This window comes from Nematostella vectensis, chromosome 5, assembly GCF_932526225.1.
Source record: "Nematostella vectensis chromosome 5, jaNemVect1.1, whole genome shotgun sequence".
NCBI classification, from domain to species: domain Eukaryota; kingdom Metazoa; phylum Cnidaria; class Anthozoa; order Actiniaria; family Edwardsiidae; genus Nematostella; species Nematostella vectensis.
The window spans coordinates 5,999,275-6,024,946 of NC_064038.1; the positions used below are offsets into that span (position 1 = coordinate 5,999,275).

Here is a 25,672-nt window from a genome sequence, read left to right on the forward strand (position 1 = left end):
CAGAATTCCTTAGAGATTTAATGCAAGTTGTTGTGTTTTAGACCAACCTTTCACAAGTGCTGCCATCAGCTTTTGGTTCATACGGTACAGAACTCCTTAGAGTTTTAATGCAGGTTGCTCTGTTGTAGGCGGCCGCTGGCGTATCTCGTCACCCAACCCTGGAGGAGGTCCCTAATGTCACACCGTATGACACCAAGAAGATCTGCACTATTTGCAATGTCGAGGTAATCAGAGCTGCAATCCTTCTTGAGAGTCAGGCAGGATGTTTTCGCAGTAATTTTTAATCTGGCCTGGTTGTTTTGTAGGCTTCTTTTGCAACAAAATTACCGAATTTGTGTTACCTTCCTCAGCCATCTTACCGTAGATTGTACCTATTTGTTTACCTGTTTTTTTTGTCATAGATTGTGTCTGAGGTCTACTTGCTCAGTCATCTAAGGGGCAAGAAACACCAGCAGTCATTATTGGATAAAAACATCAAGCCAACACCAGAAGACAAGGTAAAAACATAAGCCAACACCAGAAGACAAGGTAAAAACATCAAGACAACACCAGAAGACAAGGTAAAAACATCAAGACAACACCAGAAGACCCCCTTTAGACTACCTCATACAGCATCTGTTTACCAACTTATGAATTTGAAAATTTGTAATAAACTAATATAAAGCCAGAGCGCCTTTTTATTATCAATGTTTTTTTGGGTAAAATTCGGACCCAACTTACCCAGACTAAAACATAAGTTAAAACACAGCCTTTTGCCGATTACCAATTTGCCGACCCTGCCTTGCACGTTATAGCCTTTCCCAATGACATTTTTCTCTAGGACACCGTGTCATTACAATACATCAAAGACATGTCCACGGAAAACACAGAACAGAAGAAGAGGCAAAGTCTTGAACGTCAGAAAGCGCAGAAGAAACGTGCGAAAAAGCTACGGACAAGAATGGCTGCAAAGTAAGTTCTTAAATATTTTCAATTTGCTCAGTGATGGTTATATTTTTTTTTTTTGTCAAAAGCGTTCCGTTGTAGAACGTTCTTCCTCCTGCGGCAGTCAACGCTAACATATTCAGCAGCGTCCAAGCTCGCGCTCGGAACTTAAGCACTGCGCTCCACTTATGCTAAGTGATTGCGATGATCATACTAGTTTGCTTTTATTTTTGACCTGTCTAGGTTAGGATGGATAGTAAGGTTTAGGTAGGGTTTCAATAAAGCTTATTAAATCTCTAAGAAAAAGATTTAAAAAAAAATTTTTGTGCTGCAGGGGACGAGAATACGAGGGTACTTTGTCCAGTAGTGGGCCACAAAAGCACGAGTCTGCCAAGAAGTCCAGGTAAGGTGGAGTCCAGGTAATGTGAAGTCAGGGTTATTGGAAGGCCAGGTAATGTGAAGTCCAGGTAATGTGCAGTCCAGGTAGTGTGAAGTCAGGGTTATTAGAAGGCCAGGTAATGTGAAGTCCAGGTAATGTGCAGTCTAGGTAAGGTAAAGTCCAAGTAATGTGAAGTCTAGGTAATGTGAAGTCCAGGTAATGTGTAGTCCAGGTAATGTAAAGTCCAGGTAATGTAAAGTCCAGGTAATATGAACTACAGGTAATGTTAAGGCCAGGTAATGTGGAGTCCAGGTAATGTGGAGTCCAGGTAATGTGAAGTTAATGTAATTTAAATTCCAGGTAAGATAAAGTCCACATAATGTGAAAGTCAGGTAATGTCAAGTCCAGTTAATAAGAAGTCCGGGATATGTGTAGTCTTCATAAGTTGAATCCAGGTGATGTGAAGTCCAGGTATTATCATGTCCATGTAATGTGAAGTCTAAGTACGGTGGAGTCCAGGTGATGTGAAGTCCGAGTAATTTGGGGTCCAGGTAATATATCAACTCTGGCGAACATGAGGTATCCCCAAAATGTTCATCTGATAGTCATAGGCTACATGATGTTTATAGGGTAGAAACATTGCAGCCTCTTTTGATGGAAGTTATTACAAACATTTTCATAATCACACACTTCACGTCTCTTTAGGTTGCAGAAAATTGTGAAAGATCTGAACAGGCATCTTCAGATGCAAGCTACCGGACCATGGGCAACTACCCGAGTGGCCGCATTAGAGAGGTCATTGGGAGAGCTGGGTAGAATACTGGACAGTAAGGTAAGGCATTATTGTTTGCTTTAGAGAGGTCATTAGAAGAGCTTTTAATAGAATACTAGTCAGTAAGGTATGGTATTAGTGTTTGCTTTAGAGAGGTCATTAGAAGAGCTTTTAATAGAATACTAGTCAGTAAGGTATGGTATTAGTGTTTGCTTTAGAGAGGTCATTAGGAGAGCTTATAATAGAATACTAGTCAGTAAGGTATGGTATTAGTGTTTGCTTTAGAGAGGTCATTAGGAGAGCTTATAATAGAATACTAGTCAGTAAGGAATGGTATTAGTGTTTGCTTTAGAGAGGTCATTAGAAGAGCTTTTAATAGAATACTAGTCAGTTAGGTAAGGCATTAGTGTCCGCTTTAAAGTGTTAATAAGGAGAGCTTACTAGAATGACAAGCAGTAAGATAAGACATTAGTTTTCGCTTTAGAGAGGTCATCAGGAGAGCTTAGTTAAATAATAGAAAGAAAGGTAAGACATAAGTGTCAGATGATGAGATGATGTTAAAATAAAATCGAGCTGGTAAAGTAATATAGATTTGGGCACTGCCCAATAGCGGAGCCAGCATATCACACTCCTGAGTATTTTAAGTGGCCTGAGTATTTTCTTGTCCAACAGGATTTCAAAAGGTATGATCGTTCTATTGCAGGAGAAAGCCGATCAGGTGTCCTTCTTCAGCCTCGATGGCCTTTCCGTACTCACCAAGATCCTTATGGTGATCGACGTCTCGGAATCTAAACTTGCTACCCCAATCATCCCCAGCAAGTAAGCTATACGGGTTAAGAAAGAGTTTAGCGTTCTCGCGACAAGCTGGAATTCAGTTCAAATTATGCGAAATAACCCCAAGGTTTATTAAATAGCTTCATAACTTTCAGCTAAAAACAATATTGTGGTTTGAATGTCTCACTTCGAGTGGATTGAAATGAATTGATGATAGTATTTTTAGGTTTTGATACAGGATGTATGTTTACTAGAATACTGAAATTTCTATGTATCAAACTCTAATCGATCAAACAAGAACATTTTGAATTGTTTTCAAATTTGATTCAAACTCTCTGCCAGCCGCCATTTTGTCACCTTAGCAAAACACCAAGTAAAGAAGCATCTTTATACAGCCATTGTGTCTTAAATCATACATCCAATCCTTTCTTCAAAGTGACGTATGAGATATTACTTCACAGTCTGAATATGAGACATGGTCTTGATTTCCACAGGACGCTTTGTCACGTGGTCAATACCGTCACGATGGTGTGCAGGGATTGCCAGGAGTCTAGTCAGTACATGGTCATGTCCAACAAGCTACCGGTAGCCCTGGACTTGCTCATGTTCCAGCTTAGGGTATGTATGTTTTTCCGATGGTACCATTTACAGTATTATCTGAGATAAGGGTTTGTATGGTAGCATTTATAGTTTAACAGTACTGTCACAAATAAGGGTATGTATGGTAACATTTATAGTTAAACAGTACTGTCACAAAAGCAGTGTTGCCTCAGCGGTAAGAGTTTCACATGACAAGATTTCAAGCTTACGTTTCTGAGGGAAAACATTACATTTTTGTAATCAACACCGTATTTAAAGGTACATTGCTTTAGAGTGGTAAAACACTATCTTAATTTTGCGCAAGAATGACGATATATATTGATGGTGACCATGATAGTAAGAATGATAATGATGCACTTTTCTAGCCCCTGTCGCTTCAAAATCTTAATAAACGTTTTTTGTTATAGTTTCATACTATTTGCATCTCCGCCTTTGCTACCCTTTTGTGTAGAGATTTCTGTGTCGAATATTTCCTTTGCTCCACATCAACCTTCGCCAAAACGAGCGGGATTTCGCGTCCCCATTGTTTCCAAATAGAGGCTCAGTAGCCAATCGGAGAACGTTTTAAAAAATGGCTTAATATACATTGTTGATGTGGAGCAAAGGAAAGGAGCGACACAGAAAGCTCTGCGCAAGAGGGTATCTCTATGCTAGCTCAAGCCATTTTTTTTTAGAATCTAAGCACAAGCAAGCAGGCTACACACCAAGGAAAGAAAACCCCTGACAAGATTGATCCCACCCCACCCCCCACCCCATCTGGTGGGGACCCCCTGGCAGCGGCCCTATTGCGGTTGGTCTCTACTGTTCTGATGGCGCTCTCTTCTGATCAGAGGGACGCAAAGGAGACGTCCGCTACAGCACAAAGGAATCTGGACCTCATCAGGTAAGATTTGGTGAAAAAAATAGTAAATAGGCATTGATTTTTTGGAATCTTTACGTAAAACAGGATGAAATAATAACGTGCAGGCAATAAAGTGCGTGTGGCTATTGCAACATTCCAAATGCAAAAGGGGAGGAGTTAGACCGGATGAAACATAGACACACAAAGGGTGAATACAGTTAACACACACTACTACACATGGATCCTTCGATTGCAGCCTTATTTAAAGTAGGTGTATGAATCAATTTTAGGCCTGGTACTTGATAGAAATATGATTGAACTCCTTATTGTGTTATCTTTCAGCTTCATCGCATGCTCAGAGTACTCTGTTTCGGCCTGGTATTTGATAGAAATATGATTACTATGATATAACTCCTATAATGAAATATAATTACTATGGTTCAACTCCATCGTGTTTTCAGCTTCATCGTATGCTCTGACCTGATTGAGGATATCAAGACCTACCTCAGCTCCATCCGGGAACCCTTCGACGATGATCATGTGACTATAGAGATGGTCCAAAGTTGTCTACAACTGGTCGCCTCCATTGGCCTCTACCTCGGTTCCAGGTACTTATCAGCTCAACAAATTCTATACGTATAGATACCAGTAATTTTTATGTATCATTGACGTGTTTATTAGTCGTTTGTTCAGGCGTAGCCTGCAACAAGGTTTAATAAACGTACATTGATTGATTGATTTCGTTCTTTCCTTTTCCTATTCTCAGTCACGTATGTGTGAACCTTTCCGTTCTTTCCTTTCCCTGTATCTCTTCTCGCGTATGTTTCAACCGTTCCGTTCCGTTCTTTCGTTTCCTTCTCTTTTCTCACGTATGTGTGAACCGTTCCATTGTTTCATTTTCCTTCTCTTTTCTCACGTATGTGTGAACCATTCCGTTCTTTCCTTTTCCTTCTCTTTTCTCACTTATTTGTGAACCGTTATTTTCTTTTATTTTCCTTCTTTTTTCTCACGTATTTGTGAACCGTTCCGGTCTTTCCTTTTCCTTTCCTTTTCTAACATATGTGTGAACAGTTCCCGTTTTTTCCTTTTCCTTCTCTTTTTTCACGTATGTGTGAACCGTTCCGGTCTTTCCTTTTCCTTTCTTTTCTCACGTATTTGTGAACCGTTCCTTTCTTTCCTTTTCCTTCTCTTTTTTCACGTATGTGTGAACCGTTCCGGTCTTTCCTTTTCCTTTCTTTTCTCACGTATTTGTTAACCGTTCCTTTCTTTCCTTTTCCTTCTCTTTTTTCACGTATGTGTGAACCGTTCCGGTCTTTCCTTTTCCTTTCTTTTCTCACGTATTTGTTAACCGTTCTTTTCTTTTCTATCTTTTATCTCACCTTCCCTTCCCTTTCTCTTATCTCAAGTATGTGTTTACCGTTCCGTTCTTTCCTTCCCTATCTCTTATCTCAAGTATGTGTTAACCGTTCCGTTCTTTCCTTCCCTATCTCTTAACTGACGTATGTGTGAACCGTTCCATCTTTTCTTCTTAGTCTCTTATATCAAGTATATGTGTACCTTTCTTTCCTTTTTCTTTCCCTGTCTCACTTATGATGAACCGACTCTCCTTCCCTGACTCTCTTATGTTACGTATGTGGTAACCTTTCCGTTCTTTTCTTTTGCGTCTCTGTCTCGCATAAGTATCATATCCTCCCAACCTATTTTCCGCATGGATTTAGAACTTCATTCATGCATACGTGCTATCTGATAACACAGTATCTATTTTGTTTACATATGCTGGTCGTACGTTAAATACTCTGTTACTCTCTTTCAGGAGTAGTGGGGTATTTGAGGCGAAGAAAGACGACGTCACGCAATTTGTACAGACATTTAAGGAAACAGAACTTGTAGGTGAGTCTCAGTTAACCTCCACTGGGACCTGTGGCTTGGAGTGATTGTTTGTCATACACGCCTTGAGAACCAGCCATAAATTAACCCATAAATTAACTAACCCATAAATTACATAACATGATTACCTTATTTTTTAGTATTCTTACGTTTTGTTTTTTACTTGTTAACCGTGAACCATTGGTGGGCCAACCCTGCCAGAGAGGCAAGGGTTGAAAAAAAAATCAAATCCCATCATTTCTCCCACCCGATTTGTTGAAAAATGCGCCGAACTTAAACGCGAAACCGCGCCATCAAAGGAGCGTGCCCAGGACAGCGACACCTGTTGCGACACCTGTTGTCGCCCAGCCGTCGAGCTGTCAAAACGTATCGGATTTTATTTTCGCAATCGAATATTTGGTCCCATATAAACTAGCAAAGGTAGAAAAGAAACATAAAGTTGGGAAAGATGGGGAAGCAGATTGGGTTTTAAAGGACGCATTCAGAGTTTTATTATGAAATTTTGTGTCTATCGCTCTGCCTGACGGTTAGTCCGCCATGTTGGTTCTAATGTCAAACTTCTCGAGGTGCGAAAAGGGGGCGTCACCATCCCTTCTATAGCGCGGTTTCGTGTTTAAATACTTTATTCTACATGTAACAGGTAACTGCGTAACCAGAGGAGTGTGCAAGGGAATAAGCTTATAAACCTCTTGACCGCAAAAAGTGGGATTGAAGGATCGTTAAATAGTCTTTCCTTCTGCCTGCACGCAATATGAAATCGATTGATGTCCCCTGGTGAAAAAGCTGGTTGAGGATAGGCATCCTCCTGTGTATGTGCCCCTCCCCCCCCCCCCCCTTGGCGGCCAAAAAAATAGGTCATTTCTTTTTTAGGAATCCTCAAATGTATGCTTTTTTCTGATACCTGCGCACCCCCCCCCCCCCCCCCTTGGCGGCCAAAAAGTGGGTCATTTCTTATTAAGGAAACCTCAAATACTATGTATGCTTTTTCCATATGATACCTGCGCACCCCCCCCCCCCCCTCTTGGCGGCCAAAAAGTGGGTCATTTCTTATTAAGGAAACCTCAAATACTATGTATGCTTTTTCCATATGATACCTGCGCACGCCCCCCCCCCCCCCTCCCTTGGCGGCCAAAAAGTGGGTCATTTCTTATTAAGGAAACCTCAAATACTATGTATGCTTTTTCCATATCAATCAATCAATCAATCAATCAATATCAATCAATATATTTTATTTGGTACCCTTATACATGATTATATATCAGGTGTTTTTCCAAGTAGTTAAGATAAAAAGGAGGTTGTCATTATCCGTGGTGTGCATTTATTCTTTTAGGCATTCAAATCTTTTTCTTGTGCAGTCAAAAATATATTTTGCAGTTTCCCTGTTAATGATCTCGTTTCTTTGATCCATGGTAATAATAAAAAGGAAAGCTCTTTCAGATGTCATTGCATTTAAGTTGATATTAGTTTTGTCTTTGATAACACTATAGTATGCCTTTCTAATCGCGTTGTATGTAGGGCATTTTACAAGAAAGTGTTCTTCGTTTTCTATTCCATTTTTGCAAATCGTGCACCTCCTCTCATTTGGGGGCACATATGGTTTGGCATGTCTACCTGTTTCGATGGCCAAATTATGATTGCTTAGTCTTAATTTTGTGACGGCAATTCTGTGTTGTACATTATTAATTTGGGTAAGATATTTTTCAAGTTCGTAGACCACCTTGAAGGTCCTGAAAGTTCGCAATTTATTCTTTTGGCGTGGGTCTCTTCTACTATCATTGTGAATCTCACTTAGCCACACCTGTCGCTCGATATCTTCAAAGCGCATCTTTATTAAATTTATAGACGTGTTTGGGGCATCAAGCCATATATAGCCCAAGCCTGCTCGATCTAAAATGTTTTTCAGTTTGTGCACCCAATTTACCTTGCTGTTATTTTCTAAAGAATCTAGGAAAGCCAACACAGCAAGTTTACTGTGGTCAGAATTTATCATTTTTTGCCAATATTTTATTGCTCTACATTTGGCTTTTAAACGCATTGGAAATCTACCGACCTCGGATCTACATGCATTAGAACTGCAGTACCTGTTGACGCCTAGCAGCCAACGTATAAACCTTGTGTGTACAGATTCTATGGGGTCTTTTTCTAGTTTGTCATTGCAGTCTGTTCCCCACACCTCGCTACTATATAATAGAATTGGGGTTACAAGGGTATCAAAGAGCCTAAGTGTTAGAGTTATTTTGTCTCTAAAGTGGTTTCCCATTTCTTTTCGAAGCTTATACAAAGCTTTTAGTCCGACCTTCTTTATTTCTTGCTTTGCTAGGCTGAAGTTCCCAAAGGTGCTAAAATGCACCCCAAGGTATTTATATGACTTGACAATGTCAACTTTACTGTTTCTGTATTTAAAGAGATAGTTGTTCATTGTTTTCCCAGAGTTATTAAATATCATTATCTTAGTTTTTTCTAGATTAACAGTGAGTTTTGCTTCATCACAAAATTCGCTTAGTTTGTCTAAATATTTTTGTAGCCCCGTGGCAGTCTTCGAGACGATTACCAAATCGTCGGCATAAAGTAAACAACTAATAGGTCGTGTATTGAGTTCGACATCGTTGCAATTTCTTACTGTATTTTGTTCCTCGGACAAGCTGCTGAGATAAAAATTAAATAGTGTCGGGGAAATCATACATCCCTGTTTCACTCCGTTGTAACACCTAAAGGCTGGCGTTAACAGATTTCTAATTTTGACTGAGGACTTATCATTTGTGTAAATTGATTTCAAAACTTCAAGAAATCGCCCTGTTACGCCTGAACGCTCTAGCTTATCAAAAAGTTTGTGTCTTGGTACTCTGTCGAAAGCTTTACTGAAATCAACATAACACGTAAATAGGAAGTTTTGTTTCTTTTTTGGCTTTGCTTTAACGTATTTGTCAATCAAAGATTTTAGGATGAAAATACTATCCACTGTTCCATGCTCTTTTCTGAATCCTCCCTGCTCAGGTTTGATTATTTTTCTTTCGACAAGGTAATTGTACAATCTGTTGTTCATTATGGATGTGAAAACTTTTCCTAGTGACGAGAGTAAGGTAATACCTCTAAAATTTTCCGGTTTACTAGGATCTCCTTTTTTCAGGATCGGTACTATCAGACCATAACTCCAGCTAGATGGGTATTCCCCACTATTCAAAATTTTATTAAACAAAATTTGTAATGGCTTTTTCAGAGTTTCTTCGCCGCACTTTAATACTTCGTTTAAAATATTATCAGCGCCGGGTGCTTTACCCGTTTTTAGACTTTTTATGGCGTTAGTTATTTCGAGTTCCGTGAATTCGTGATCCAATGGCCCTTGCCTATTGTTTATTCGCGTTTTTTCTACTTCTTCCATTGTATTTTGTGATTCTATTGTCGCGTTTAATTGTTCGAAGTGCTGATGAAAAACAGCAGCTTCTTCGGGTCTAATTTGATGTGATTGTTTATGTGTATTGCTGTTGAAAATCCTATTTATTTGTTTCCAAGTGTTTTTAGAGTTTCTGAAATCGATACTGTTTACTATATTATTATAATGCGTATACTTTTTCCGCCTACAGAGTTTTTTAAAAGACTTCTTTTTTTCCTTCAAGACGGCTCCTAGCTCGCGTTGGTCAGGCTGCTTTGAAAGTAATTTGCCTAGTGAGCGTAAATTTTCTTTTTCATTTTTACATTCCTTGTCGAACCACATTTTGTTAACGCTGCTCTCTTTAATGTCATTGTTTTGGTAGCGCAGTCCTGCGTTTTCGCATGCGGATAAGAGCGTTTCTGTAAAAAGATCTACTGATGTGTCTACGCAATTATTATTTAAAGCCGCATTTAAATTTGTTTGCACTTCTTCGGACTCGAACAATAGCTTTAACTCGCTACTGATCTCGTTATTCCAGCGCAATCTTTTGAGCTCACTTAGTTGTACGTTTTCTGAATTATCCTTTTGTTTAAATGTAAATTTCAGGTTTAGACTGCATGAAAGCGAACAGTGATCAGTCAGGTGTGGCTCAAGCGGATTCACAATGAAATAATCAACAATGTCTAAACTTTCATTATTTACAATTATGTAATCAACAACGCTGCTTCCGTTGTATCGAAAGCAGGTTTTCTTACCTTCAAGGTCACCTACTACTCTGCCGTTCAAAATTCGCATATTGAGTGCAGTGCACGTTTCTATTAAATTTCTTCCTCGGCTGTCAATCACCTTAGAGTCTTGTGAATTTCTATTATTTGGAATATCAATTTGGTAATCTTTTGGTAGACCCATAAATTCGTCATTTTGTTCATCATCCAGAGCAAATTCTTGCAAAATACCCGTTCTTGCATTAAAGTCCCCTTGGATAATGACATCCCCCTTTAGAGAGAGCCTTAATATTTCAAATTCAAGTTCTTCTAGAATGTCTTCTTCATAATTATTACATCGCCCGTTTGCTGGGCTTAGATACACAGTTCCTAAATAAATGTCTTTTTGTAAGTCGAAAATATTTTTACACAATTTAACCCATAGGACATTTTCATTATCTGTTGGTATATATTTAACTCCACTGGAAATATTTTCTCTGTACACGGCTATACCCCCCGATTTTTTGTATCTTGTTGAATCTCTATGTTTTACAAAATGTTTATAGTTGTTTATTTTGAGATCGGAATTTTGATTTGCATGCGTTTCCACTATCCCAAAAATGTCGTGTCTTTTAATAGTGCTTAAAGTATCATTAAATTTTAACTTATTTCCCACAACCCTACTGTTGAAACCGTTTAAGTTCCAACAACCAAAACGAATCTTTTTCTGATTACATGTGAATTAAATTATTTAAACATATCCATATGATACCTGTGCATGCCCCCCCCCCCCTTGGTGGCCAAAAAGTGGGTCATTTCTTGTAAAGGAAACCTCAAATACTATGTATGCTTTTTCCATATGATACCTGTGCACGCCCCCCCCCCCCCCTTGGCGGCCAAAAAGTGGGTCATTTCTTATTAAGGAAACCTCAAATACTATGTATGCTTTTTCCATATGATACCTGCGCACCCCCCCCCCTTGGCGGCTAAAAAGTGGGTCATTTCTTATTAAGGAAACCTCAAATACTATGTATGCTTTTTCCATATGATACCTGTGCACGCCCCCCCCCCCCCCTTGGTGGCCAAAAAGTGGGTCATTTCTTGTAAAGGAAACCTCAAATACTATGTATGCTTTTTCCATATGATACCTGTGCACGCCCCCCCCCCTTGGCGGCCAAAAAGTGGGTCATTTCTTATTAAGGAAACCTCAAATACTATGTATGCTTTTTCCATATGATACCTGCGCACCCCCCCCCCCCCCCCCCTTGGCGGCTAAAAAGTGGGTCATTTCTTGTAAAGGAAACCTCAAATACTATGTATGCTTTTTCCATATGATACCTGTGCACGCCCCCCCCCTTGGCGGCCAAAAAGTGGGTCATTTCTTATAAAGGAAACCTCAAATACTATGTATGCTTTTTCCATATGATACCTGCGCACCCCCCCCCCCCTTGGCGGCTAAAAAGTGGGTCATTTCTTATTAAGGAAACCTCAAATACTATGTATGCTTTTTCCATATGATACCTGTGCACGCCCCCCCCCCCCCTTGGTGGCCAAAAAGTGGGTCATTTCTTGTAAAGGAAACCTCAAATACTATGTATGCTTTTTCCATATGATACCTGTGCACGCCCCCCCCCCCCTTGGCGGCCAAAAAGTGGGTCATTTCTTATTAAGGAAACCTCAAATACTATGTATGCTTTTTCCATATGATACCTGCGCACCCCCCCCCCCCCCTTGGCGGCTAAAAAGTGGGTCATTTCTTGTAAAGGAAACCTCAAATACTATGTATGCTTTTTCCATATGATACCTGTGCACGCCCCCCCCCCCCCCTTGGCGGCCAAAAAGTGGGTCATTTCTTATAAAGGAAACCTCAAATACTATGTATGCTTTTTCCATATGATACCTGTGCATTCCCCCCCCCTCTTGGCGGCCAAAAAGTGGGTCATTTCTTATAAAGGAAACCTCAAATACTATGTATGCTTTTTCCATATGATACCTGCGCACGCCCCCCCCCCCCCCCTCAGCCAACCCTGTGCACGCACCTGATAGGCATATATCATTTTGTCCATTGCAGCAATCATTCCCACCCTGTACACGATGCTTCTTCACTACGGCCACCCGCGTCACTCCTCCCCTCCCCCCACGCTGCCACAATACCAGGTCTCCATAGCAACCGAAGGCTTGCGCGCACTCAACAACATGGCGGCCGTGGACCTCCAGGTTCTTCAGGTATGTGTCATGTGACCGCACTAAACAGAACGGATGATCTTTATATTTAAGAGACCCTCTATATAACATACACTTAATCTCCATTTTAAATTCCTCGAACAAGAAGTAAGTAAAATTGAACTTCGAACAACCCTCGATCAGTAATCCTTGAAATTATTATGTGTGCAATGTCAGTTATTTGAGTGTTGGTTCTCACATCCAGTTCATTATATTTGTGTTTCATTATAAAATCAATTTATCTTACTCGCCCGGTTTCGCGTGCGCGCTCGCCCCAGGCTCTTCTAGTCCATCCAAGGGGACGGCAGCCATAGATTGATATGTTTTTCTGTTGTAGGCGTGCCTCGGCAGCGAGGGAATCTCCTTGGAGTTTCGTCACATCATCAGCTACTTACTGTGGTGAGCAAGGTTTTTAACTCCCTTCATGTCTTGCTTGGATTTCGCATACCACCTTTCGTCTCATTTTTCTACTTTGTCATTTTTAAAAAGTGCAAGTTTATACAATTCACGTAATAAGCTTGCAGAAATTCGTGTTTACTGCGTTTTTACTGGTCGCAATCCTAAAAAAGTTTGGACGCAAACGATAGTGTCTGCTGTTTTTACAAAGTGTTGCTTAATATGTGTTGGTGCTGGATAATGTGTGAGGCTCAATATAGGACTTGTATCGAAACTTCAATAGGGAACTTGCGCTAAGCGATCACGTGACTGTTTGGGTGGCAAACAAGCGCGCGCTTAGCCTTTTAGCGGCAAAATAACAGCAACAAAAAGCAACGTATTCAGCGCTTACGAAAAAAGCCAGAATTCTTTTTTTTTTTTCAGAAAGGGTTTAGTTTCATTTAAAGATTTTGTTTTTTCATCGTTTTTTGGTGTGGCGGGCGCAGTAAATTTCCCGTTTTTTTTGTTTATTTTGTTTTGAATTTGCCACCTAGAAAGGTCACGTGATTTCTTAGCGCAAGTCCCCTATTAGAAAAAGACTTATCTTGTTTGAAGCTGTTGACATTGTCAGTGGGATCTCATAACATCAGTTTAACATGTCGCCAACATGTAGCGCCAACAATGTTGCATGATGTTGCGTGGTGCTGTTCCGGGAAGCATATAGCTCTGTGTGGGCACGTATATACATTTGATTTACCGAGTGTGCAATACTAGATGATGTTACTCTTTCTGCACAAGGCCTGACTTGTTTGTTTGCCAGGATCTGCTGTGAAGGCCCGGCGGAAGACCTACTTCATGAGGTCATTCTGATTGTTGGCAACTTCACTGTGCTCAATCAAGAAAATCAGGTATTTAAGAAAAAATTATTTTTTATCCAAAAGCGCTCCCAAATTTATTCCCTTTCAGGTGTTCGTTCAGTCCGGGCGTAACTCCCTTGCCTATTTCCTTCCAGATGTTCGTACAGTCAGGGCGTAATCCCTTTGTGTATTCCCTTCCAGGTGTTCGTTCAGTCAGGGCGTAACCCCCTTGTCTATTCCCTTCCAGGTGTTCGTTCAGTCAGGGCGTAACTCCCTTGTCTATTCCCTTCCAGGTGTTCGTTCAGTAAGGGCGTAACCCCCTTATCTATTCTCTTCCAGTTGTTCGTTCAGTCAGGGCGTAACTCCCTTGTCTATTCCCTTTCAGGTGTTCGTTTAGTCAGGGCGTAACTCCCTTGTGTATTCCCTTTCAGGTGTTCGTTCAGTCAGGGCGTAACTCCCTTGTCTATTCCCTTTCAGGTGTTCGTTCAGTCAGGGCGTTACCCCCTTGTGTATTCCTTTTCAGGTGTTCGTACAGTCAGGGCGTAACTCCCTTGTCTATTCCCTTCCAGGTGTTCGTTTAGTCACGGCGTAACCCCCTTGTGTATTCCCTTTAAGGTGTTCGTTCAGTCAGGGCGTAACCCCCTTGTCTATTCCCTTCCTGGTGTTCGTTCAGTCAGGGCGTAATCCCCTTGTGTATTCCCTTCCAGGTGTTCGTTCAGTCAGGGCGTAACTACCTTGTCTATTCCCTTCCAGGTGTTCGTTCAGTCAGGGCGTAACCCCCTTGTCTATTCCCTTTTAGGTGTTCGTTCAGTCAGGGTGTAACCCCCTTGTCTATCCCCTTTAAGGTGTTCGTTCAGTCACGGCGTAACCCCCTTGTGTATTCCCTTTAAGGTGTTCGTTCAGTCAGGATGTAACCCCTTGTCTATTCCCTTTCAGGTGTTCGTTCAGTCAGGGCGTAACCCCCTTGTCTATCCCCTTTAAGGTGTTCGTTCAGTCACGGCGTAACCCCCTTGTGTATTCCCTTTAAGGTGTTCGTTCAGTCACGGCGTAACCCCCTTGTCTATTCCCTTTCAGGTGTTCGTTCAGTCAGGGCGTAACCCCCTTGTCTATTCCCTTTTAGGTGTTCGTTCAGTCAGGGTGTAACCCCCTTGTCTATCCCCTTTAAGGTGTTCGTTCAGTCACGGCGTAACCCCCTTGTGTATTCCCTTTAAGGTGTTCGTTCAGTCAGGATGTAACCCCTTGTCTATTCCCTTTCAGGTGTTCGTTCAGTCAGGGCGTAACCCCCTTGTCTATCCCCTTTAAGGTGTTCGTTCAGTCACGGCGTAACCCCCTTGTGTATTCCCTTTAAGGTGTTCGTTCAGTCACGGCGTAACCCCCTTGTCTATTCCCTTTCAGGTGTTCGTTCAGTCACGGCGTAACCCCCTTGTCTATTCCCTTCCTGGTGTTCGTTCAGTCAGGGCGTAACTCCCTTGTCTATTCCCTTCCAGGTGTTCGTTCAGTCACGGCGTAACTCCCTTGTCTATTCCCTTCCAGGTGTTCGTTCAGTCAGGGCGTAACCCCCTTGTCTATTCCCTTTCAGGTGTTCGTTCAGTCAGGGCGCAACTCCCTTGTCTATTCCCTTTCAGGTGTTCGTTTAGTCAGGGCGTTACCCCCTTGTGTATTCCTTTTCAGGTGTTCGTTCAGTCAGGGCGTAACTCCCTTGTCTATTCCCTTCCAGGTGTTCGTTTAGTCACGGCGTAACCCCCTTGTGTATTCCCTTTAAGGTGTTTGTTCAGTCAGGGCGTAGCCCCCTTGTCTATTCCCTTCCTGGTGTTCGTTTAGTCAGGGCGTAATCCCCTTGTGTATTCCCTTCCAGGTGTTCGTTCAGTCAGGGCGTAACCCCCTTGTCTATTCCCTTTCAGGTGTTCGTACAGTCAGGGCGTTCCCCCCTTGTGTATTCCCTTTCAGGTGTTCGTTCAGTCAGGGCGTAACCCCCTTGTGTATTCCCTTTCAGGTGTTCGTACAGTCAGGACGTAACCCCACTCTACTGCAACAGTTGTGCTCCTTGCCTTTCCAGTATTTCAGTGATCCACGGTTGCGGAATGTTCTCTTTCCGTCATTGATCGCTTCTTGTTATGATAACGAGGAGAATAAGGCAATTATTGAACAGGAAGTCAGCTGCGCTTTGTTAGAGAACTTCTTACAGGTAAGTTTATTAGTATTTGCACCAGTTACTTAAAGTCCCAATAACCCTAACCCTACATCCTAGGGTTGAATACATTGCAACGAATGTCATAGAAGACATACAAGTGTCAAACCGTGTACTGAGCTGCCGTGTGGCTTCTGTCAATCTGGCCTCGGAAACTTAACGGTTTACAATGACATCGTATACGGGGCAAAGTACGAGGTGCAATTTGCGACATTGAGTACATTGCCTTGCCTAGTCTTTCCTATTGCAAAACTGAGGGTTGGCGATTCTTGGGTCATTACAAAGAGTGCACCAGCCCGCCCTGTCATGGGCCATGAATACGTTAGCCAGCCCATAAAACATAATTATTTTATATATTGATTATTCTTACTATTATTTAACGTTTACTCTTACCTTTACTACGAGTTTTGATTTGTATTGGTACCAGCTATCCCATAACTCCTTAACTAACTTCTTAGTGACAAATTTTTATCGTACCGTTTGTGTAGTTTTGTTATTCATGAGTAATTTTTATCATACCGTGTGGGTGGTCTTGTTATTCAGAAATAGTTTTTATCATACCGTGTGTGTGGTTTTGTTATTCAGAAGCAATTTTTATCATACCGTGTGTGTGGTTTTGTTATTCAGAAATAGTTTTTATCATACCGTGTGGGTGGTCTTGTTATTCAGAAATAGTTTTTATCATACCGTGTGTGTGGTTTTGTTATTCAGAAGCAATTTTTATCATACCGTGTGGGTGGTTTTGTTATTCAGGACAAGCTACTTGATGGGGAGCAAGACAAGCTCTTACCTTCTAAAAGTCGAAACACATCAGGTGAACTTAATTACCATACTTATTGATAACTAACTACCTACATATTTTAGCCTCAGCCAAACAAGAACACTATGCTAAATAGACATCTCACGGTCTTAACTGTAAAGAGTGGTTAACAAAAACTCGTGAAATACTATTTGTTATTTTCTGCTAATTCACTGTAATGTCATTGTTCTCTTTTATTCTGGCTTGACTATTACACTTTAACAACTACAAAATGCTGCACGGGGTTTTGAAAACCACTCTACCAGTTAGAACAATGACACATCGTATTTTCCTATTATTTATTGCCGGGCCGTTTAATTTTTGCTGACAGACCCGTAATTCAATGTATACTGCAATGGGCCTTAATAAACGATTAATATTATTGTTGTTATTATTATTATTATTATTGTTGTTGTTGTTGTTGTCGCTGCTGTTGTTGTTATTACATGGTTTCTTTGATGTCTTCTCGTCTAGTTACCCGAGGAAACGGTAGACGAAGAGACGGAGCTTTTTTTACATTTTTCGTTGAAAGTCGTTTTAGCAGTGCAGGATCACTATTGGGCGTGAACACCCCTAGAATAAATAAAACTTTTTTTTTCTTTTAAAAGTACCCTGGGATCCTTCAATCCTAATCCACCCCCCTGATCGTTATCTGACTATCAACATGATTATGTTACTTTGTTGTTGTTGTTTTTTAGCTGATGACGTACCCGAGCGTTTCAGTCTCGAATCCCGCTTCCCGGTCACCCTGTGGAACAAGGCCAGTGATTTCCTACTGGGCACCGACTCGACCAAGGAATGAGCCAGCGATTTCTTACTTTGTTTTGACTTGACCAAGAAAAAAAACATTGATTACCTAGTGGGTACCGACTCGTACTCATCAATATGCAAGGGATTTTAGCGGCCAGTTCATTTTAACTAACTGTATAGCATGTTTATACACTAGCACTTCACGTTATTCAATGAATATTTATATTATCTTAAGCGTGTTTAAGTGACAGTGTGAAAGCGTCTATCAGATCCCGCTATAATGGACACGTTTAACCGTCCACAATGAGAGGCAGTGTCCGGCACTAGATATTTTATTTTTGGAGATGGGCGTGGACAGTTAGGCCCTTGTCTTTGGGTACCTGGCAATGTCCTTCAGTTGCCACTATCGTGAGCACAAACATCGAGGCCAGTTATTTTAGCCTTATCAAGTGATAGTCACATCAAGCAAAAGTTGTATAGCAGTGAATTCCATGCTTATGGATGTATAAACAGTTTGACAATTGATTTTGCTTCTATATTTATTTGAGGAAATGTATATTTATTGACATCGCATGCTAGTTTCCAAAGACAAAGCGGCATGAACAAAGCAGAGATGGAAGCGTAAGAGTCTCATGTCGGCTGAGAACCAGCAAGACGTAAGCGCAAGATTTTACGCATGCTCAGTTCGTAGTCTAGTGCCCATACCTGCTCGACGACATTGGTTATTTTATGCCTATGTTCCGCTTATGCTTACGTCGATCCGGTTTTCACGCGACGTTAGCGTAGCATTGACGTAAGATTATTAAAACTTTCCGTTCTTTGTGCGCTTGTGTCGAGCCGGTTCTCACGGGAAATGAGACTCTTACGCTACCGTCTCCGCTTACGTCGCTCGTGAGAACCAGCCTTGTTTGAGTAATCTAGTGCCAAGCGATGTTATTATCAGGCAATGCGGTACCGCACCTTCGAACATTGTATCCCCTTGTTCACAAATGATATTACATTGTATCCCCTTGTTCACAAATGATAGTATAAGAACAAGGGGTCACTAATAACAAAAAATAGTTTTATTTCAATATCTTGTTTTGGTACCTCTCGTGTTTTGCAATTCAAACAAATGTCTCCACACGTTCGAATTCTTTCCCGTAGCCAGGTGGGCTCAGGATCTTGGATACGGAAACAGAGAAGCATATTTTCGTAACATTAATATAAATTAAAAATTTGACAGTTCGCTTTCTCCGCTTTTTACTTTGAAATGTTTTTTTTTATGTACACGTTATCAACAATTTATATTGTTACTAGAATGAGCCGCGAACCACGGTTACGGTGTATTGCAACGCAGCCATCCCACCCAGCAGCCGTCATTACTCTCGAAATGTTGTTTCAGACTCGTCGGATTTCTCTTTGCTTTCGCATTATTTTAACTCTTACGGAGAATATCGGATCCGCCCCTCAGTTGAAGGTTACGCTTCTTAATTGACGATTGCACACTCCTGATTGACATTTACACCCCTTTTATTAAAGGTTACGTCCCTGAAGGTAACGCTACTTGACTGTCGGTTACGGCCTCTTGATTGGCGGATAAGCCCTCTTGATTGACTGTTACGCCCTCTTGATTGACTGTTACGCCCTCTTGATTGACGGTTTTGCCGCTTGACTGACGGTTACGCCCTGATAATGCCTTTTCTGGACTCATTTGTAATATTGATTTTTCCATAATATATCTTCCATTTTATTTTAAGCTACTGTTATGCTGTTCTGGAATTGATTCGCCCATTTTCCTTGGCTTCCCATCTTTCTAATACCACGTGCGCCAGGCGCGGTGTCCTGGCTCAAAGCAACACGCATTCGGTATCCACCCCTGTGAACTATATAGCATGCCTATATATCGCTATAAATATAAGTGACTGTGCAGTGTTCTTGGACAGGGTATATCCCCCTTTCCCTAGCTTCTAACGCACTGTTTATATGTATTTTGATGTGTTATAACACGACTATACTGGCCCTCTATGTCGGAATAGCGCAGATGGTTATTACAGTCCATTTACAGCCCTTTATGCGCCGTTGTGTCGTAAACTCCGTTATTTTGTTCATGTCTCTGTAACGGTTTGCATTCTAGGACTGGTGGGTTTCCTTTGTCCCTTGGCTCCGCGCTGGGGGCTGGGCTACACTCAGTCGCCATCTTGCTCTGGTTACCTGTGGTTTCGTATTCTCTTTCTATGCTGTTCAAGCGCATCAGATGGAATATCCTCTGTTGACAGTAATAAAAGAAAATGCTCCACATCGTAGTCCTGAAAGAAAAGGGTGCAGGGAGGGGGAAAGGGGTGTCTTTCTAAGGATGCAAAAGCAAATAGGCCAATACTGATGCTGATCTCACTACTCAACCGTGATTGGCACAAAGCCGCAAGGTCCCCCGGATATCAGGGTCCTCGAATATGATAGATACAAAAGGGTACCCAACGAAATTTATAGATTAGGGTGGGGGTGGGGTGTTTTCGAAGGCCGCTAGGTGACATACAATGGGGAAGTGCGACAAGCAAATCCTTACCGTTGCATAGATATGACAAATTATCCCAGACAATTTCAGGCTGCGAAAACGTGTACATGCCCAGTCTCCCTCCAGCATGCGTGGTATCCCACAGGTTACCCGTGTCAATAAACATCGAGTTGTCCTCGAATACTCGTAATCTGAAGAGAGGAACACAAAAGGAGAATCAATTACTGAAGAGTCCACTTAAACAGTCCACGTTTGCCGTCATATTGTCATCCTAGGGAAATACCAAGAAAGAAAGCATCCATTTCCATAGGCCTATTAAGAGAACTTTTAAGAAAAAGAAAAGTATAGCGGTGCTTAAAGCCACTAGGCCGGCCCAGTTTATTACCCTTTCCCTTCTTTAAGACATTCGGCGAAATACCTCATCAATCTGAAGAGACTTCTGGGCTTTTTGTGCCTTCTAATTAACTTGTCGAGGCGATAAGAGGACTGCTATATTTCTGCCTTGATATTTGGTGAAACCATTCAGTTTTTCAATCACCTTATCTATCTGAAGGTACTGCTAGACTGTGTTTGCTCTAATTGCCAGTTATAATTTGTGAACCCGTTGAGTATTTCAATTACCTTCAAGAACTTTTAGCTGAGGGCACTGTTAGACTGTGTTGTTACTAACAGTTATAATTTCTAAACCCGTTGAGCTTTTCGATTTCTTTCAAAAACATTTAGCTGAAGGCACTGTTAGACTGTGTTGTTACTAACAGTTATAATTTGTGAGCGCGGTGAGCTTTTCGTAATTACCTTATCAAGCCGATGGAAGGCCGGTGCTTCAACTGAAAGTGATACTTGGTAAAGGGCTTCCATCCCTGATCGATGGCGTCCTTCCATATCATTTTCACCTGAGCAGGAAGCAAAGGGGTTCCAGAAGGATCAGTACTAGGACCATTTTCAAACTCTCTAGTTGACTTGAAATGAAAATAAAATTTGTGCTTGGGGTTTGGCACTTATGGCTCTTCGGGTCTGGGTTTTCCGATTGATCTATTATAAGCGATTATGTCATCATCGACAGTTGTGCTTGTGTACATAAATGACCGGCCCCTGACATGTTTTGGGTGGATTATCTACTGCTCTCATGCTCTGTTTGAGGAAGAACAAAGGATAGCGATGCGGTACGTTCTTTAAGGATCAGTGATCGGTCCCTTACTTGATTGAGGTAGAGCTTAGCTACAAAAATATTTCAAATTGACCTACTGAAAAATACTTGGGCTTTTATCGACGCTTGTGTTTGAGAAGATAAAAAGCTATGGGGATAGGGTTCTTCATGATGGAGGCGGGGCTTAGCTACAACTATGATATTCCACATTAATACCTTTGTGTTTAAAGAGATAAAAAGCTACAGGAATAGGGTCCTTCGGGGATCGTTGATCGGCCCGTTTGTAGCTTACCTCGTTAGGCGTATTTCCAGAGTGCCACATGGCGTTCCTCATCATAGGACTTGGGCCTTCGCTAGACTTAACAGCCTGGAATATTAATGGTAATGCAAAACGCTGTCCAGTCAATAGCGTATTACTATTATCTAGGACTATTACAGTTCTAAGCGCGCAACAGAAACCTTTACAGTTTTAGAAGGAGAGCCAAGCAGGATTCGAGAGACCATTAATTACGATTTTATTGCAATTCTAGGCTAAACGCAAACCGATTGCAGAATAACTGAACTTAGGTCGAAGTTTTGAAAAAAGCGACAGCGGTCCTAGATACACTTTTCTCTCGTGATCTCGCCAACAACAAGTGGTAATTGTACCGAAAAAACGAGGAGAGTCAGAGAGTTAGCCATACCTTTATTTGAATCCCTGCTATAGCCGTGGCTCTAAAAGGTTTCGCGCTCCAGAACACTCTCCCGGCCTGCTTCCAACTGATGACATAGAAATGCTTGGCGTCTTGGAAGCTAAACACTAGCCCGATGAAATCGTCGTCGTACCTTGTATCCACGTACATAGTCCCGTTAAAGTCAACACCGCGGAATCGCTCATGACCTGCGAAGCACAAAAAGGATATTTAACGAACGAGGACGTTTTCCAGGAAGTTGTGACAATACAGACCCACCCATAGCCAGCAATTTAAAGTAATTTCCAGAATTTTTTTAAAACTTGGCATAAACAATAGAGTGCCTATAGTCTTCAGAAAATTAGTTCTGTTTGTCGAGCTGCCAAAATCTGATCTCCTAAACAATAACCCGTAGTAGCTAACGTTCAAAACAAATCACATTTTAAGAGATCGCACTTAAAGACACTGTTTTCGCCATTATTTATACGGTAAAAAGCGCCATTTTGAAGTATATAAAAATAAACAAACTTCTACTATCCAACTTTTTTCTCCTTTCAGTATATCATTCTCCGTATATATTGAACTATTTGAGCAGGGCCCTCCCTGTCACCAATAATTTACCGCTTACCGACTGCAATGGAAGGGTCACAATCCTTTGTCTGTCTGACGGCCGTGCCCTGAAATATACACATAGAACAAGAAATCAATCCTGCGGGTAAACATAAGCATTGCTTTGCACAAATCCTACACTTTAAAATCTCTCAAACAAACACACGTGAGACAGAGTAGGAAAAGATATTGAAGGAAGGTGGGGGGGGGGGGGGGGGGGTTAAGAATGTTTTTAGCCATCCAAATCTCTAATCGGGTGCCCTACATTTGTTAGGAGCTCTACTGAAATTCATACTCTATGGCGCTTGACCACTCGAGAAAGCAAATACACAGAATTAAAGGGCAGCAAAGACCTCTACAGGCCTGATAACAGCGACCTCACCTTTTGATCAACATGCCACTCTGGCCATTTACGTCTATCATTGTTGTTATCCAACACGAGCGTCTGCAGTCTTCGAAAGTTTGTCTTTTGCATGTTCCTGTCACTTGGGCACGCGTCTTTCACATCCGGGATACCATCCGCGTCAAAATCACCCTGACACTCGTCTCCTCTTCCATCCCCTGTCGGAAAAAGAAAAACGCTATGGTAATCGGATGTGACGAGAAAGCCGTAGCAAGGGGCCGCAGATTTGGGGAACAGGTCCTCCCCCCCCCCCCCCCCCCCCCCGCACATTATTTAAAAAAATTAAATAAGGGCGTGACTGTGCCCCCACCCCCTGTATCTTACCCACCAACAATGTCAAAGCCTGCTACAGCTCTAGATCAATTCCTGTTGTTCATCCGGGTACCATTAGCGACCAAAACCGCAAACCAATCTATTTAAGTTTTCTTAAAGCGGCAGTGTGACCAGTTTACTTCCGGGCGATTACGTAATAACCTCCGATGATTTTTAACGGAAAACGCGAAAAATATTTCAACCTTGTAAAAGCATTGAATGTGTCTATTGCAAGTTTCTTTGAGGATGTGGCTGGACCGGATGTCCTATTAAAAAGCGCGGATTCTAATAGAATCTTTGTCTCTTGTCCTTTGAGGTTTCCGTCGGATCTCCGGACTGGTAAAAATGCCGTGTTAAAAGGAACTTGGCTTATCCCTAATATTCTCCAGCCCTTTGCGCTTGCTATACTGGCTATTATTATAACTTCATTAAATTTATGTATTTTTTGTAACCGTTCTCTAAGCCAAAAGTGGTTAGCCACCTTTTCAAATTTCACACATTTCAAGTGATCCGTTAGTTAATTATCAGTTTTTAAAACTTTAAAACTCAGACCTGGTTTATATTGGAAATAAAGCTTAATTGAGTGAGCTCTAAAACCTTACACTCACGACTATACAAAACCATACAAGTTTTCGTAAAATATAAAGTATCTTTTTTTCGAATTGTAATAAAAATGGTCCTAGGCTTACCGTCTAAATCCCGCTGCGTGGGATTAGGGACGAGTCTGCAATTGTCCACGTCGTCAGGGATACCATCGTTATCATCATCATCATCATCGCAGGGGTCGCCTGGGTACAAACATAGCGAGAATCATCATCTGTCAAACCCTATATTCCATACAACTACAGAACAAGTCCCGACACCTTGCCGAACTTGTACCGATCACGTTCCGACACCGTACCTTTTCCGTCGACTCTTTATCTGCCAAACACAATCTTCCAAACCACACCCGAACAAGTCCCGACACCTTACCGTACTTGTACCGATCTCTCTTCGACACCGTACCTTTTCCATCGACTCTTAATCTGCCAAACACAATATTCCATACCCCTACCGAACAAGTCCCGAAACCTTAGCGTACTTGTACCGATCACGCTCCGATACCGTACCTTTTCTTACGACTGCCAAAAGCTATCTTCCATACCTCTGCCGAACAAGTCCCGACACCTTAGCGTACTTTTACCGATCACGCTCCGACACCGTACCTTTTCCATCGACTCTTAAAGCCGCATTGTCACCAGTTTACTTCCGGTCGATTACGTAACACAATCTCCGATGATTTTTAACGGAAAACGCGAAAAATATTTCAAAATATTGAAAGCGGTTTGTCTATTGCAAGTTTCTTCGAGGATGTGATTGATAATTTAGAGCGGATGGCATGTAAATATCTCGGATTCTAATAGATTCTTTTGTCTTTTAACGGTCGAGGTTTCCGTTTGACCTCCGGAAGTGAACTGGTGATAATGCGGCTTTAATCTGCCAAACACAATCTTCCATACCCCTACCGAACAAGTCCCGACGCCTTACCGTAATAGAACCGATCACGCTCACGTACCTTTTCCATCGCCATCGTTGTCTATCTGGTCGGGGTTTGAGAGTCCAAGACAGTTATCTATACTGTCATCCACGCCATCACGGTCGTTATCCAGGTTCGTGTCGCACTCGTCACCCAACAAGTCGTAATCCTTGTCACCCTAGAGGAAAAGACATATCAAATATCCACTTATAAAAATATGTTGTCTAAATGATTTATGGTAGATATGGTAGAGCACGCATGAATGCCAGGTATTTCTGGACTCGTAAATAGCTGCCTCGAAAGTAGAAAGAACAAGATAAAGATTTTCGTGAAAACGAGCAAAAAGGTACAATGTTGTATAAGCAAATATAGCACAGGACCCCCCAATCATCTGGAGTACGGTGTTTAAGCAAATATTGCACAGAACCCCAAATAATCAGGAGTACGGTAATCAAATATACCACAGGACCCCCAATTATCTGGGGTATGTCGTATGAGCAAATATACCACAGGACGCCCAATTATCTGGAGTATGTTGTATAAGCAAATATACCACAGGACCCCCAATTATCTAGAGTATGTTGTATAAGCAAGTATACCACAGGACCCCCAATCATCTGGAGTACGGCAAGCAAATATACCACATAGGACCCCTAATTATCTGGAGTATGGCCCCCATACCTGCCCCTTGTTCGGTGTGTTGGGACAGTTATCGCACTTGTCGCCGATCTTGTCGCCGTCGGTATCCGTCTGCCCCATATTCGGAATGGTAGGGCAGTTGTCATGATCGTTATGAATGCCTGCAAGCAGGAACACACATTGACACATGTCAATCAAATTATCTGTAGTTTGTATCATTGCTTATTTGTTAACAAGTATGACCATGTAGTTTACCTTTGATGCAAGAGGATTTATAAAAATATACAAATTTTTTATTTATTTCTATAATGTCATATTACTTGCGTGACATGCTTACGTGACATGTATGCGTGACTTACCGTCACCATCCTCATCTTTATCGCATCTTTATTACATGTCACGCAAGTAACGTCACATTGCTTGCGTAAAATGTTTGCG

General features: G+C 41.6%; 2 protein-coding genes across 11 annotated transcripts in view; one reads left to right on the forward strand and one right to left on the reverse strand.

Annotated features, from left to right (window-relative positions):
- Positions 1 to 17,968, forward strand: part of LOC5511187 (S phase cyclin A-associated protein in the endoplasmic reticulum) — a 41,294-nt gene extending 23,326 nt beyond the window's left edge. For 4 of the 5 annotated variants that reach the window (XM_048728211.1, XM_048728212.1, XM_048728214.1 and 1 more), the window contains 16 exons: positions 129 to 224; positions 402 to 497; positions 821 to 951; positions 1,259 to 1,327; positions 2,009 to 2,135; positions 2,779 to 2,894; positions 3,344 to 3,467; positions 4,124 to 4,332; positions 4,752 to 4,898; positions 6,104 to 6,180; positions 12,323 to 12,477; positions 12,812 to 12,873; positions 13,670 to 13,757; positions 15,700 to 15,891; positions 16,648 to 16,708; positions 17,392 to 17,968. In XM_048728211.1, coding sequence (XP_048584168.1) covers positions 129 to 224; positions 402 to 497; positions 821 to 951; positions 1,259 to 1,327; positions 2,009 to 2,135; positions 2,779 to 2,894; positions 3,344 to 3,467; positions 4,124 to 4,332; positions 4,752 to 4,898; positions 6,104 to 6,180; positions 12,323 to 12,477; positions 12,812 to 12,873; positions 13,670 to 13,757; positions 15,700 to 15,891; positions 16,648 to 16,708; positions 17,392 to 17,495 — 1,854 coding nt within the window. In that variant the 3' untranslated portion in view covers positions 17,496 to 17,968. Of the gene's footprint in view, positions 1 to 128; positions 225 to 401; positions 498 to 820; positions 952 to 1,258; positions 1,328 to 2,008; positions 2,136 to 2,778; positions 2,895 to 3,343; positions 3,468 to 4,123; positions 4,333 to 4,751; positions 4,899 to 6,103; positions 6,181 to 12,322; positions 12,478 to 12,811; positions 12,874 to 13,669; positions 13,758 to 14,229; positions 14,536 to 15,699; positions 15,892 to 16,647; positions 16,709 to 17,391 lie in introns of those variants that run through there. The other variant, XM_048728213.1, reaches the window with a different exon arrangement.
- A 524-nt stretch (positions 17,969 to 18,492) lies between these two features.
- Positions 18,493 to 25,672, reverse strand: part of LOC116617599 (cartilage oligomeric matrix protein-like) — a 39,035-nt gene continuing 31,855 nt past the window's right edge. For all 6 annotated transcript variants that reach the window (XM_048728220.1, XM_048728216.1, XM_048728221.1 and 3 more), the window contains 10 exons: positions 25,277 to 25,395; positions 24,635 to 24,773; positions 23,769 to 23,867; positions 22,747 to 22,925; positions 22,384 to 22,432; positions 21,768 to 21,964; positions 21,377 to 21,451; positions 20,733 to 20,830; positions 19,989 to 20,128; positions 18,493 to 19,691 (listed from right to left, as the gene is read on the reverse strand). In XM_048728220.1, the coding sequence (XP_048584177.1) occupies positions 19,633 to 19,691; positions 19,989 to 20,128; positions 20,733 to 20,830; positions 21,377 to 21,451; positions 21,768 to 21,964; positions 22,384 to 22,432; positions 22,747 to 22,925; positions 23,769 to 23,867; positions 24,635 to 24,773; positions 25,277 to 25,395 (1,154 nt within the window). In that variant the 3' untranslated portion in view covers positions 18,493 to 19,632. The remainder of the gene's footprint in view (positions 19,692 to 19,988; positions 20,129 to 20,732; positions 20,831 to 21,376; positions 21,452 to 21,767; positions 21,965 to 22,383; positions 22,433 to 22,746; positions 22,926 to 23,768; positions 23,868 to 24,634; positions 24,774 to 25,276; positions 25,396 to 25,672) is intronic.